Source organism: Camelina sativa, chromosome 11, assembly GCF_000633955.1.
Source record: "Camelina sativa cultivar DH55 chromosome 11, Cs, whole genome shotgun sequence".
NCBI classification, from domain to species: Eukaryota; Viridiplantae; Streptophyta; class Magnoliopsida; order Brassicales; family Brassicaceae; genus Camelina; species Camelina sativa.
Window position 1 is genome coordinate 48,667,308 of NC_025695.1, and position 13,764 is coordinate 48,681,071.

The following is a 13,764-nucleotide window of genomic DNA, read 5'->3' on the forward strand; positions in this document are numbered from 1 at the left end:
TTTTTTTTTTTTTTTTTTTACATAAGTTTTGCATGCATGTATATTTAACAATGATAAGAACGTATAATTTGGGTGAAATGGACAGTGCATCGTTGGCTTCGTTGACGAGAGAGACAGGACCGAAGTTGATAAGAGGAGACCCGACGTCCTTGGCGAAAGTGGCACACGTGCCACACACTCCTACGTCACTTCCGGCTGCTGACGTCAGCGACAGTGGCTTGAAGTTCACTCACGTCCTTCACAACCTCTCTCCCGCCGGTAACACCCTCTAAAACGCCACCGTTTTTATTCAAGGACCAATGCGAAGTGATTTTATTACATGCATGTTTCTATAGTAAAAACATATCAAATTATGATTGCAGAGCTGTACGAGCAGGCGATTAAATTTGAAAAAGGATCGTTTGTGACATCGACTGGTGCGTTGGCTACGTTATCTGGAGCCAAAACCGGTCGGTCTCCTAAAGACAAGCGTGTGGTTAAGGATGAGACCACTGCGGCTGAGCTCTGGTGGGGAAAGTGAGTCCTTTTATATCACATGTCAGCAAATGAAGAACACCATATTATAAAATCTTAATCACTGATTTAGTGTTATTAATGTGATCATATCCACATGGTTTTTTTTTTCCTTCACGGACATATTGGTTAATTTATTATTACGTCACGTAACGTTTCTTACAGAGGATCACCGAACATCGAAATGGATGAACAAACTTTTTTGGTGAACCGAGAGAGAGCTGTTGACTACTTAAACTCTTTGGACAAGGTAACTTAAGATAGATATTTTAAATGATATTGTGTAGTTGAATTCTATAGACTATATATATTAATAATTAAAGCCTGTTTATATATTTACTGTCGTCAGGTGTTTGTGAATGACCAATACCTAAACTGGGATCCTGAGAACAGACTCAAAGTGAGAATTGTTTCAGCAAGAGCTTACCACTCACTTTTCATGCACAACATGTGTATCCGTCCAACACCTGAGGAGTTGGAAAATTTCGGAACACCCGATTTCACGATCTATAACGCGGGGAAATTCCCGTGTAACCGTTTCACTCATTACATGACATCGTCGACGAGTGTGGACATAAACCTAGGAAGAAGAGAGATGGTAATTCTAGGCACACAATATGCTGGAGAGATGAAGAAAGGACTCTTTGGTGTGATGCATTACTTGATGCCTAAGAGAAAGATTTTGTCACTTCACTCTGGTTGTAACATGGGCAAAAGTGGAGATGTTGCTCTCTTTTTCGGACTCTCCGGAACCGGAAAGACTACATTGTCCACTGATCATAACCGGTTATTAATCGGAGATGATGAACATTGTTGGAGTGAGACCGGAGTTTCCAATATCGAAGGTGGTTGTTACGCGAAATGCATTGATTTGGCTAGGGAGAAAGAGCCTGATATCTGGAACGCTATCAAGTTTGGAACCGGTAAATAACTCTTTTCTTTTCTATTACGAAAATTTTGCGTTACGTTTTTACATGCTAAATATAAAATCTTGACGTTTTGGGGACAGTTTTGGAGAATGTTGTGTTTGATGAGCATACACGAGAAGTGGACTACAGTGACAAATCAGTGACAGAGAACACACGTGCGGCTTATCCAATAGAGTACATTCCCAACTCGAAGATACCGTGCGTAGGGCCACACCCGAAGAACGTGATCCTATTGGCTTGTGACGCCTTCGGTGTGTTGCCGCCAATTAGCAAGCTCAATCTGGCTCAGACTATGTATCATTTCATCAGTGGCTACACTGCTCTTGTACGTCTCGGTTTATTTGGTTTGGTTTGGTTCGGTTTGATTGTCTTGTAACCGATGCCTGATGAAAGTGTGTTTTTTTAAGGTTGCGGGAACAGAGGAAGGAGTTAAAGAGCCTCGAGCTACATTCTCAGCTTGTTTTGGTGCTGCTTTCATTATGCTTCACCCAACCAAGTACGCTGCTATGTTAGCCGAGAAAATGCAGGCTCAAGGAGCCACCGGTTGGCTTGTTAACACCGGCTGGTCCGGTGGAAGGTAAACCATCTTTGAACTCTCAACTACAACCGCAAAAACAGAACAAAAAGTGTTTGAAATTTTGATACAAAATTGGTGATCAAACTTGCAGCTATGGATCTGGAAGCCGAATCAAGTTGGGGTATACACGAAAGATCATTGATGCTATACACTCGGGTAGTCTCTTGAATGCAACGTACCGTAAAACAGATATATTTGGATTGGAGATTCCAGATGAAGTTGAGGGAGTTCCTTCTGATATTCTCGAACCTATCAATGCAGTAAGTCAGATAGGCTAGATAAATAAAACAATTTACTTCTTTATGAATCAGAGTAACTCATTTCTAAAAACTTGACACTAATGGTTTATGTGTGTTTGTGTTTGGCGCAGTGGGCAGACAAAGATGCTTATCAGGACACATTGTTGAAATTGGCTCGCTTGTTTAGAAACAATTTTGAGACATTCACAAATCATAAGATTGGTGATGATGGAAACTTGACTGAAGAGATTCTTGCAGCTGGTCCTAACTTCTAAGTGATGATGATGATGATGATGAATACAGCCCTTGGTTTCACAATAAGACAACTTCAATTCTTTTTTTTTTTTCTTTCAAATTCCCCCATTTTTTAAATGAGATATTTCAGTAAAAATAGTAGATTTTATAATAAATCAAATAATGTTAGTAGACAAATGTCATTGACACCCCATTTGTTTGGTGGCTCATTGATTTATTTGTTTATATTGTTCCAATTGAAATGAGACCAATTCTTTCTTCTCTTCCATGAAATAAGTTTACACACATGATTGTAAAAGTTTGGAAATATTTTGTTTTAGTTAATCATATTTTAACTGAAAAAAAAAAAAACATAGAAGCCAAATTTATGTATAACTAATGTAAGCTTAAAGACCTTCATTAAATCTTAAAAAACTTAAGGAATAAAGAACAAATTTTATTCTAAAAAATTAGGTTTATTATGTACACAACAGAAACTGAAAATTCTAAGGAATAATTGAATCAAAAGAATTGTAAACAATGGAGAGAGATAAGAATTATTATGGTCCTGTATCAGAAGAAAAATTATAAAATGTCTTCAAAAAATCAGACGTGAGGAGAGTTGTTGTCTGCTTTGCTTTCCAATTTCTCTTCTTCTACGACCTCATCATCTTCACTTACTTCATTGGACCGGTCCACACTATTCATAAATATCCCTACAAACAAATAAAAATTACGTAAAGATAAATATATATATAGAGAAAGAGATTATGAGCTGAGTTGAAAAGAACAAAAATTTGAGTCCTTAATTACCAATTCCCCATATAATAGCTGCGAGGAAGAGGATTGAAGTAATGATAAGAGTTGATTTTCTCCAATTTTTGAGACGATCCTGCAAAAAGCATTGAGAGAGTTTAATAACAAATCTAGTTCTAGAAAAGTAAATTATAATCTTTGTGTAGTTAGTAATCACTAATGATAAATGCAAACCTGCATCTTTCCATAGAGTGGAGAAGAAGGGACATCGCCTAAGATATGGATCAAAACAGTTGAAGTAGCCATTGATAGTGGTCTCAAGTTTGGTCTAACGCAATGGAGACACACATAGTTCACTGGAGCCTGCAGAAAAAATAAGCAAATGTTGTTTGGTCAAACAAGTCGAGAAAAGAAACAGAGATTAGCAATGAACCAATAAGAAGATAAATTACCTGTGGTGCAAAGATTAGAATTTCTCCCAATGCGAATAAACCAATGAAGGCATACATATTCTTCATCAAGAAAGCAACAAAACAAAACCCTGCGCCGAGTAGAGTTGATGCAGCTAGTAACTGTATAAAAGATTAGTGTTAAGAGGTAATCAGAAAAAGATGATCATTCATTGTAATTAAAAAAGGTGTTTCATGAATTTGGTTTTACCTTGAAGGTGTTTGGAAGTGTAGCAGTTATGCGATCAAGCACATAGCTTCCTCCTAATGTTCCAATAATCCCGCAGATGATTGTAAGTCCTCCAAAAATCATGTCTGCGTTTTTCATTTGGTAGATACCAAAACCAGCTTTTGGTCCCCAATATGAGTAAGCTCCAATCACAAAGTTGTAGGTGATGTAACCTAGAACATTTACGATAAACACTTTCTCGCTGAAAAGAGCCTTCATGTCTTTTCCAAATACGACAAACAGGTTCTTGGATCTGCCCAAAACAAGGAAGATGTCAGTATACAAAGTTGTCTTTTGCATTGATCGGAACAATGAAGCGAGGATAGAGAAACTCACTTGGGAGTTTTGGTTTTAATTTTTGAAGCTTCTGCATCTGTAGGAGACGCTGTTTCAATAGATGTAGAGGGTTTCTTCAAATCTTTATCAGCAAAACCTATACACAACGAAAAGAGGAAACTTTCAATAAAGATTGGCACAGCTTCTGGAAGAAATTACGCAAAAGAAGATTATTACGTATCTAGTATCTCACCTTTTAGCTGCTGCGGTGGTTTGATACAGAAGGACAAAACAACAAAGATAGCCATTGCAATTGCCTCAATGTAAAACGCCCAACGCCATCCCAAATGGTCACCAATCTAAACAACGAAATCAAATAGAATATAAACATATAGTTCCTCAGACACAGAAAACTTTTACCGGGAAAAAGAGTTTAGCATAAACTTACGTATCCACCAAACACGTAGCCTAGAGCAACTCCTGCTGGTATACACATGTAGAACAGTCCAAGCCAGAAATTTTTCTGGAGAGAAAGACAAAAAAAAATCCATTAAAGTTAAGTGAGTAAACAACTAGCAAAAAAAACAGTAACAGTTCCAGCAGATGGATTGAAAACTAACCCTTTCAACAGGTGCACTATCATCGATATACGGTGCTGCAAGACTAATAAAAGAAGCCTCACCAACCCCAACAAACCTATAGGAAAGTTAAGAAAAAAAAAAGACTGTTAGTTAATAACTTAATAATGTACAGTAACCGGAATGAGAAGGCGGGTAATGCTAAGAAATAAAAACTCACATTCGAAAAACAGCAATCATCCAGAAGTTGTAGGAAAACCCGCAACCAAGAGCAGCAATAGTCCAAACAGTTAATCCAACACCGATCAGTTTAAAAGGATTGACTCTGCAAGCAAATCATAAAAAGTGACAGTAATAATCAAAACAATGACTCTTAAGGTAATAATATACACATACACCTAAAAACAATGACTCTTTATGTTTATAAAAATTCAACCTTTTGGACAATCCAGCGAATATTGGAGAAGCAACAAGAAGTCCAACCATAAACGCAGATGACAAAAGACCATCTTCAAAGTTGGTTAAGCTAAACTCTCCCCTGTATCAACAACACAAAAAGAAAAAGTTATATAAGTCATTCCCAAAAAAACACAATCAAATCAAAATCAGAAACAGATAGAAAGATTAAAATAAAATAAAAAAAACTAACTGGATTCCAGTTCCGGCAGAGCAAACCCCTTTAGCATCGCATGTTTTTGCGCTTCCGTTAACACCATTACTAGCGATCACTCCTCGATCCACGTAATTGATCAAGTTAATGAGACATAAGATTGTAACGAATCTAGAACAAAGAAATAAAAAAAACCGTGAAGAGTTACAGAATCAAATAGTAAACAAACAAACAAAAAAACTAAAATCAAAACCCCACAAAGTGCTTAGGTCAAAAATTCAATCTTTGTTTGAGAGCTTACTTCCCAAAAAAACATGACACAACCTTAAAAAAGTTTTATCATATCACGAAACTCTTGCCTTACTTTTTGGAAATCTAAACTCACCCCAATCCACTAGATTTTGCCTTCACACACAATCATGCTTAAATCACAAAACCAGAGAGAGACAGAGAGAGATCATAAAATTCATAATTCGTCATCATCATCGTAATCAACTTCAAAAACCCACCAAAAGAAATAAACAAAAAATTGCTCATCTTTTTTTTTTTACCTTCCCGGAGTCAAAAACCGTTTTTTAGTCGGCGGCGGTGGTGTCGTCGTCGTCTTCGTCGAAACTTCTTCGTTAGCCGGAGAATCTCTCAGGCCAACTTTCGTCATTATCTCTCTCTCTCTCTATCGCTGTCAGATTCAATTTCACACACTCTGTCTTTCTTTCTTTACTAAAGGAACAAATTTTGATTTTTGATACAGAGAGAGAGAGAGAGAGAGAGAGAGAGAGAGAGAGTTCTCTTCCTATCTCTGTTATGAATCCGATTCCTATATTGATTTGGGTATATTCTTTTTTTTTTTTTACTTATGCAACAAACTGTGATTTTTTTTAAAAACTCTAATTTATCCAAATTTTATTCTATTTTATCACTTTACAAATAAAAATCAAAACAATATCTTCTACTTACGGTTTCTAAATTTCCTTCTTTTAATCAACAGAATTATTGAAAAAAGGTTGTAATTTTCCTTTTGACCCAAAAAAAAACAAAAAAAGGTGTAATCTCTCCTTTATATATTTTTTTTAATTATCTTAAAATAAATAAAAGCTATTTTTAATACACTTATTAGGAGTCCAAATGTTAGTTGGAAACAAGAAATCAAACATACAACCAATTTGACTAAACACACGGACACAACCATAGTAGTTTAAAAAAAAAAAAAATTCCTTACTTTGGCCTCTTTATATGACATGGACACAATCGTATCAATAATAATATGTTCACCACCTTCTTGTTTACTACTTGTTTGTAGTTTCAGAGGTTCTTAATGGAAGTATATGCAGAGACGTGAAGGTCACAGCACAAGTCTTTCTCCATTGGGTTTTCCAGTTCAAAGGGAGCAAACAACAACTTGTCCCTATATTTTTAAGAGGAGAAGAGAAATGCAGTTATTATACATACACGATACACCGTGATCGATGTATTGAGATCCCTTACTTGTGAATAGCTAATGTTGGTTCGAGACCAGGGATTGAGCTATGTGATGATGACATTATTACAACTTTGTTGGAGTAGACTACACCACCCTGGTTTTAGTAAGGGGCATAGTAAAGAACTGTGAGAAAAATAATGAAACTTGGATATACTATTCTTTTTTGTATTTACCTTCCACTTACCTTCAAAATATTAACAAAATGTGGATTTTTGTTATCTTGTAAGCGATCAAGACGGCGTAGCTCAGCTGGATCTAGCCCACATAGCTCCAATTTTTCAGGAGGCACAAGACCCTAAAAAGCACAGCCAGTTCTTAATCAATTTTGCCAATGTAGAATGAGTAAGAATTAAGGGAAAAAAGCAGAGTGGCTTGCCTTGTCAAAGTCTTGGCATGTCAAGAGTATTCTAGTACCTTCAAGTCCCTACAAAGTTTGCAGAGAGTTGTCTATAAGATAACTACGGCATGATGGTCATTAACCGAATGCTGAAGTTTGAAGCGTTCTTTACCTGATTAACAAAAACATCCCAAAATAGCGGTCCAACTATTGCAGTTTGCCAGTTGTGAATGTGTAACACATCAGGCTGCTTTCCAGATTTTGCAATGTAATCCAATGAAGCTCGAGAGAAGTAGGAAAACCTGACTTTTTTAACCGATTAAAACAACCTCACATATAAACCAAACCCTTCTAAGAACAAATGGAGATTCAAGCTCAATTATATCAAATTGAAGTACTGACCTATCAAAATCATCTGTATAGCCATATACTTTATCACGACTAAACATTGACGAGTAATACACTGGTTGAATAAGCGTCACTCCTATCCCACAGACAACTCTGCATAAACAAGGTTCTGCTTACCGTATATTGAGGAAGAAAATGGAATGCTTGACAATATTTTGCTGATTCTTCTCTTACCAACACTGAAAAAGGTTAGCATTATAAGAAGAGTAACTTCCACCGACTCACTTACCCATTCCATATTCGGTTAGCATGCAGTTGGCCATTAAAATAAGAATATGCATCAGCTTCGATTTCCCGGAGCCCTTCAATTTCGTCCAAATCAAGTGTAGAATATCTATTAATGAATACAGTATTCATTAATAGGATTCTGCTTCACACATTAAAGTTGGTGAAAGTATATATTTGTCCAAAGAATTTGACTCATACTTTGGCAATATAACTTCAACCAAGTAGCCCTTTCCTTGGAGTGCACAAGACAGTCCTGTAATATATGAGGCCAAAGGTCCAGCAGAAACTAAAGGAGCCATTTCGGTGCAAATATGAATCACGTGGAAACCATTCCTGGAATCAAATGACACATAGAAGTCAAAACATAAATCAAAAATCCAACTTAGAGTTTGAAAATAAAGCACACTCAAATTTTTACCTTTGGACTTTATGTGGGAACCGTCTGAGTTCTGCTAGAACTTCGGCATCTCCTTGTTGCAGGACATCAAAGGGAAACTCGGAGATGTTCACTTCATGCTCCTTAACCAATTTTCTCATGGATGAAGCCTCTTCAATGTTCACTAATCCATTGATCACCATAGCATCAATACGGAGAAGCAGCTCCCAGAATAGAGACGACTTATCTACTTATATATGGAAAAATACAACTTCAGAAACATATCTATGAATCATCAAATCAAAGCATGACTTGCAGAAAAAACAGAACCTTTCTTGATTACAATCTGACTTTCTTCCTCCAACTGGTTTATCCTTTCTAATAATTCATCTTTCTCCTTCTTCAGATTCTTCAGCTCCTCAACTGCAGCTACGCGTTGCTTGTTTAAGAGCAAGATATCTAAACACATAACAAAAACAATACAATACAACCAGTAAGTTATTAACCTTTCAGAACATGAAAACCGAAACTAATGGCATCCAAAATTTGTTTACTTTGTTGAGCTTCTCTAAAGAGGTTCCATATATCTTTTTGTTTTGCAACATAAGGTAGTCCAATATTTTCCTGTAAAGTTACCAATCACATTAAGCAAATCATAGGAGATTCACATACTTCAAACCAAATAAAAGTACCTGAGAATTCTCCAACTCTTCGTGCCCTTCTGATCTGGAATGAACAAAATCTAGTTCAGTCGAAGAGAAAGGAAGAAAAAAAAAAAAAAAATCCATTTTTTAACACAACCCAAAAGTTCACTTTAGATAAGCAACGATTTCATGAAATTATAATCCACATTTGTAAAATCAATTGTAAATTCACCAAACAATAAGCTATGATACTATTAACTTGAAGAATCCGTGTCAAGTAAGATCAGTAAGAGAAATCAACCTCAGACAATGAAGAGCGTGAGACTTTTGATACTTGGGGCTCAGTATATGGACTTTGGAGGATGAACCACGCAGCGACAGATTCCATATCACCGAAAGATTCACCGCCGCCGCTGCTTGCATCATTTGGTAAAAGTTCGAATTCGTCGCCGGCTAAATTTAGTGACTTCAGCCAAATTTGCCGGGAACGACAAAATAGAAAACAGCCGGAAATAAATTAATAAAAATAATAATCACAAATATATGGAAACTCGAAATACCCCAGTATTCTCAAACGTTTCAACATTCAACCCAAATATTATCGTTTGTTTCAAATTTCGCCCTATAACTTCTAAAAGGACAAATAGAGATATCAAACATAAATTATAGTATGGAAACTCGGGAGTTACCCCCCTGTATTTACTTTTATTTTGCGAATTAAGCCCACACTTTCTAAAAGAACTCTTTCGAAAATACCCCAATAATTGTTGTTACTCTCGAAACTCACCCCACAATTTTGTAGTGTGTGGGTACTATACCAGAACCCCTTCTTAAGATTTTGATTTTGTCAGAGCAAAAAAGATCAATCCTTTTTGTGATACTCATGGCGGAGGAAGTTAAAGGAGGATGCTTTACACCTTACATTCACTCCCAAACCCTAAATTGCCACGATCGAGCCGTCTCCTCCGTGAAATTCTCCTCCGACGGTCGCCTCTTAGCCTCCGCATCCGCCGATAAGACAATCCGCACTTACGCAATCGACACTGCTCAATCGGATTCCATCTACAGTCCCGTTCGCGAGTTTTCCGGCCACGACAACGGCGTATCGGACATAGCCTTCTCTTCCGACGCGAGGTTCATCGTCTCAGGTTCAGATGACAAAACCCTTAAGCTATGGGACGTTGAAACTGGTTCTCTCATCAAAACGCTTAGGGGACACTCTAACTACGTCTTCTGTGTTAAGTTCAATCCTCAATCCAACATGATCGTCTCTGGTTCTTATGATGAGACTGTTCGGATCTGGGATGTTAAATCTGGCAAATGCTTGAAAACTCTTCCTGCGCATTCTGATCCGGTGACTTGTGTTGATTACAATCGTGATGGGTCTCTCATTGTGTCCAGTAGCTACGATGGGTTGTGTCGGGTTTGGGATTCTGGGACTGGGCATTGTGTGAAGACCTTGATTGACGATGAGAATCCTCCTGTTTCCTTTGTTAAGTTCTCTCCCAATGGCAAATTCATCCTCATTGGTACTCTCGACAATAAGCTGGTGAGTGAGTCTCAAAGACTTGACCTTTACAATGTTTAGTTAATTTCAATTCGAGGTTGCTTGTTGTCGAATTCATATGTAGGAGAATCGAATCAAAACGATATTAGGAAGGCTTTGTGTTATAGTAGTAGATTGAGTAAATGAAGACTTGTTTATGAATAATAGAACCATCAGTGGTCTCTCTAGGTTCATTTGGGTCGATAGTGTTGTGTTAGAGATTAGTTTTAACTTAGAGAGGTTATAAGACATGGATTTGAAGCTCAGATTGTTAGAAATTGTGTTTTTGCCTTCTTTGGTTTCCTCTCAATCAATCTCTCTCACTCTCTCTGCGGTATTTTGAATGTACAGAGGTTGTGGAACATTTCAACATCTAAGTTCATCAAGACATACACCGGACACTCAAACTCTCAGTACTGCATTTCTTCTGCATTCTCTGTCACAAACGGGAAGCGGATCATTAGCGGATCTGAGGACAATTGTGTTTACATGTGGGAGATGAATTCCAAGGAAATGCTTCAGAAACTAGAAGGTCACACCGAAACCGTTACGACCGTGACATCCCACCCAACCGAGAACATGATTGCATCAGGCTCACTCGACCAATCAATAAGGATTTGGACACAGAAGAAAGAATGAAGAAGAACAACAAAATCTTTTAGAACCCATCCTGTCGAGAGAGGTACACATTCACCAGTGATCCAATGCAGTATCATCATGTTCTTGCTAATGTAGTTCTACTTTGATTGATGCTAGTTTTCATCAGTTGTCTAGTGATGTAGAAACTAGAAAGTGCGATACAATTGTAAAAGAGACATAAACTCGATCTGACACCATTAGGTTTAAAATCCTGCAAATGGAGAATGACTTGCGAGAGTAACTACAGAATATGTTCAGAACATGTTTTCTCTCTGTTCTCTGTTTTTTTACCAATGCAAATATACATTTTTCAAGTATTTATTAATTGTGTATAGTATACTGATTGAGTAGCTCGTAGAGATCAGATAAGTTCTTGGGGACTGTGTATCAAATTAATTGGACTATGTTTTTAGATAGAGCTGTCAACCGGGCCACAAATCCACGGGCTTGGCGCAATAAGCATCAACACTTGACCATAAGCTGGTGAATGAATCTTAAAGGCTCGAGCTTTAGATTGTTAGATATTGTGTTATTGGTTTCCTTGTATTCATTGAATCTTTATAATCATTCACACTGAAACTGTCACGAGCCTGGCATTTCAGACAACAGAAAAGTCAGTCTCACGCCACTCAAAGTAAATCCTGCAAAAGGAAATTGATTTGCGAGAGGTAATACAGTAAATGTTCAGAACATGATTGTTTCCTCTCTTCTTTCCCAGTACAAATAATACAGTTTATTCAAGTAATGGAGTGTTTTAAAAAAGTGATCATACGAACTGAACAGCTCGTAGAGATAAGTTATGGGGACTGTATCAAATTAGTTGGACCATGTTTTATGTCCGTGATGGTCGGACTCAGAAACAGAGTGGATGATGTGAAGATGACAAGTTTATGGTCCCATTTTCACTTTTATTGGATCGTATTTCAACCTTTCAAATGGACCACTAGAAATAGAAACTGAAGAGAGAAAAAAATAAAACCATTCTTTTTTCTAATATCAATATCAAACCAAAAGAAAAAAAAAGATGACTTTGTGTTGAGACCTTTGTCTTGGTTTATTTTGCTTCATCATGCGTCACTTTCACACCATGTTCTCTCTATTATTACACGATTTCAAAAAGAAGCAAAACATATCACTGCCTAAACCTTAACTTTATGCTTCAGTTTTTCCTAATATAATAAACTTTCAAATTCCTTATTGTACTAAAATCAACTATGGTTGTTTTATTCTTCCGTTTGATCTCGGTTCCAACGACTGAAAAAGAAAAAAGATTTCACATGGTATTGTTAGCTTTAGAAAAACTATGAATATGGTATAATCATTCCATTCATATACGTATTACTACTAATCATAGTTATCTTTTTGGTGAGAAAAGATTTGAATCAAGATTTGTGTTGGTAATAAGAATCCTTATAGAGATGTGTATTTAAGGAGACAAAAAGGAACACAACACGAGACGATGCGGTAAAGAATATACAAAAAAAAAGTGTGGTAATGGATACAACGTGATTCCATCCATGGTTAAAATAGTTTTGGTTTTGGCTTTGGATTCTTCTCTATAATAAACACTTATTATATGGGTTGTGCTCAATATGCCACTCGGCCCAATAAAACAAGTTAATTCTAATTTCAGCCCAACAAGATTGTGAGAAAGTCATTCACTTTCCGCAGAGGGCAATCTCGACAATTCGCATCGGAAACCCTAGGGAACTCTAGGTCAACAGTCTCCTATAAAGGGAGAAAGCATTTATTGGGATCAAGATCCAGACCGGCGGACAATACCTAAAGAGCAATACTTTGCATCGGAAACTGTTATTGTCTTTCGTATAATTCATTCCTATTTTCAGTTCGTCACTTTTAGCTTGCTAGTTCGCTTGTGAACTAACGAGCTCGATCCCGATTTGTTTTAAGTGACGATCTCACGTTTTCCCCCGTTAATTTCCACAGAATCTTTATTTGTTTAAATTGTGCAATCCTCGGTACAAACAAGAATCCTTATAAAGATGTGTATTTAAGGAGACAAAAAGGAACACAACACGAGACGATGCGGTAAAGAATATACAAAAAAAAAGTGTGGTAATGGATACAACATGATTCCATCCATGGTTAAAATAGCTTTGGTTTTGGCTTTGGATTCTTCTCTATAATAAACACTTAAACCAATGTTATCTCATTATGCTTCATCCCAATCTATTCTTCTATTGTATACAGTATATAACTCTTACAACTTCAATTTTCAAGAAATTTTAAATTTCTAAAAGAGGTTGGAAATAGGGAAGAGGGTAGGAAAAAAAGAGAGTGTATAAATCAATAAACGAATCTCATTAAGCACCTACTTCCCACAACTTTCATAAAGTTTCTTACATAAAGCTCCCTTCACACGTGCTTACGAAATGAGAATCTAAATAATAGTATGAATCTGGCTCAATAATGTTTCGAAGATGGTTTTAGGTTTACTTAAGAAATCTGTTGACATTTATGGTGTGATTTTTCAAACAATATAAGTTAATTACTCTCCCTACACCAAAGCCAGAAAAAGATTTGCATATAAATTTGAGACTAGCATTTAAATATTATTACACTGTGGAAACGAGAATGCAGAATGATTATAGAAAGGTCAGTGACAGTGAACTGTAGCAACTGGCAAAGAAACCTCGTTAGCTGTGGAAGTAGCTACTTCCACCCTTCACACTTTACAATTACGATCACGCCCCTA

General features: G+C 36.7%; 4 protein-coding genes across 5 annotated transcripts in view; 2 read left to right on the forward strand and 2 right to left on the reverse strand.

Annotated features, from left to right (window-relative positions):
* Positions 1-2,776, forward strand: part of LOC104727226 (phosphoenolpyruvate carboxykinase [ATP]-like) — a 4,084-nt gene extending 1,308 nt beyond the window's left edge. The window contains exons 3-10 of the mRNA XM_010446276.1: positions 86-258; positions 363-516; positions 679-763; positions 863-1,436; positions 1,523-1,767; positions 1,850-2,019; positions 2,111-2,279; positions 2,390-2,776. Coding sequence (XP_010444578.1) covers positions 86-258; positions 363-516; positions 679-763; positions 863-1,436; positions 1,523-1,767; positions 1,850-2,019; positions 2,111-2,279; positions 2,390-2,533 — 1,714 coding nt within the window. The 3' untranslated portion in view covers positions 2,534-2,776. The remainder of the gene's footprint in view (positions 1-85; positions 259-362; positions 517-678; positions 764-862; positions 1,437-1,522; positions 1,768-1,849; positions 2,020-2,110; positions 2,280-2,389) is intronic.
* On the reverse strand, positions 2,929-6,202 carry LOC104727227 (probable sphingolipid transporter spinster homolog 1). Its single transcript, XM_010446278.2, has 13 exons — positions 5,942-6,202; positions 5,430-5,561; positions 5,217-5,318; positions 5,001-5,105; positions 4,823-4,898; positions 4,651-4,725; positions 4,456-4,561; positions 4,263-4,359; positions 3,909-4,179; positions 3,701-3,820; positions 3,483-3,611; positions 3,306-3,384; positions 2,929-3,208 (listed from the first exon to the last, which is right to left on the reverse strand). The coding sequence occupies exons 1-13, from the start codon at positions 6,046-6,048 to the stop codon at positions 3,099-3,101; spliced, it is 1,509 nt and encodes a 502-aa protein (XP_010444580.1). The 5' UTR covers positions 6,049-6,202; the 3' UTR covers positions 2,929-3,098.
* Positions 6,431-9,374, reverse strand: LOC104727229 (probable starch synthase 4, chloroplastic/amyloplastic). Of its 2 annotated transcripts, none has more exons than XM_010446280.2 (13): positions 9,165-9,374; positions 8,912-8,945; positions 8,774-8,843; positions 8,550-8,678; positions 8,262-8,466; positions 8,042-8,176; positions 7,845-7,949; positions 7,610-7,708; positions 7,380-7,509; positions 7,247-7,294; positions 7,055-7,165; positions 6,876-6,964; positions 6,431-6,795 (listed from the first exon to the last, which is right to left on the reverse strand). In XM_010446280.2, exons 1-13 carry the CDS (start codon positions 9,287-9,289, stop codon positions 6,693-6,695), a joined length of 1,383 nt encoding a protein of 460 aa, XP_010444582.1. In that variant the 5' UTR covers positions 9,290-9,374; the 3' UTR covers positions 6,431-6,692. The 2 variants fall into 2 exon arrangements, with proteins under 2 accessions (XP_010444582.1, XP_010444581.1); XM_010446279.2 differs by having other exon boundaries at positions 8,262-8,469.
* On the forward strand, positions 9,699-11,369 carry LOC104727230 (COMPASS-like H3K4 histone methylase component WDR5A). The gene is made up of 2 exons (XM_010446281.2): positions 9,699-10,412; positions 10,761-11,369. The coding sequence occupies exons 1-2, from the start codon at positions 9,747-9,749 to the stop codon at positions 11,046-11,048; spliced, it is 954 nt and encodes a 317-aa protein (XP_010444583.1). The 5' UTR covers positions 9,699-9,746; the 3' UTR covers positions 11,049-11,369.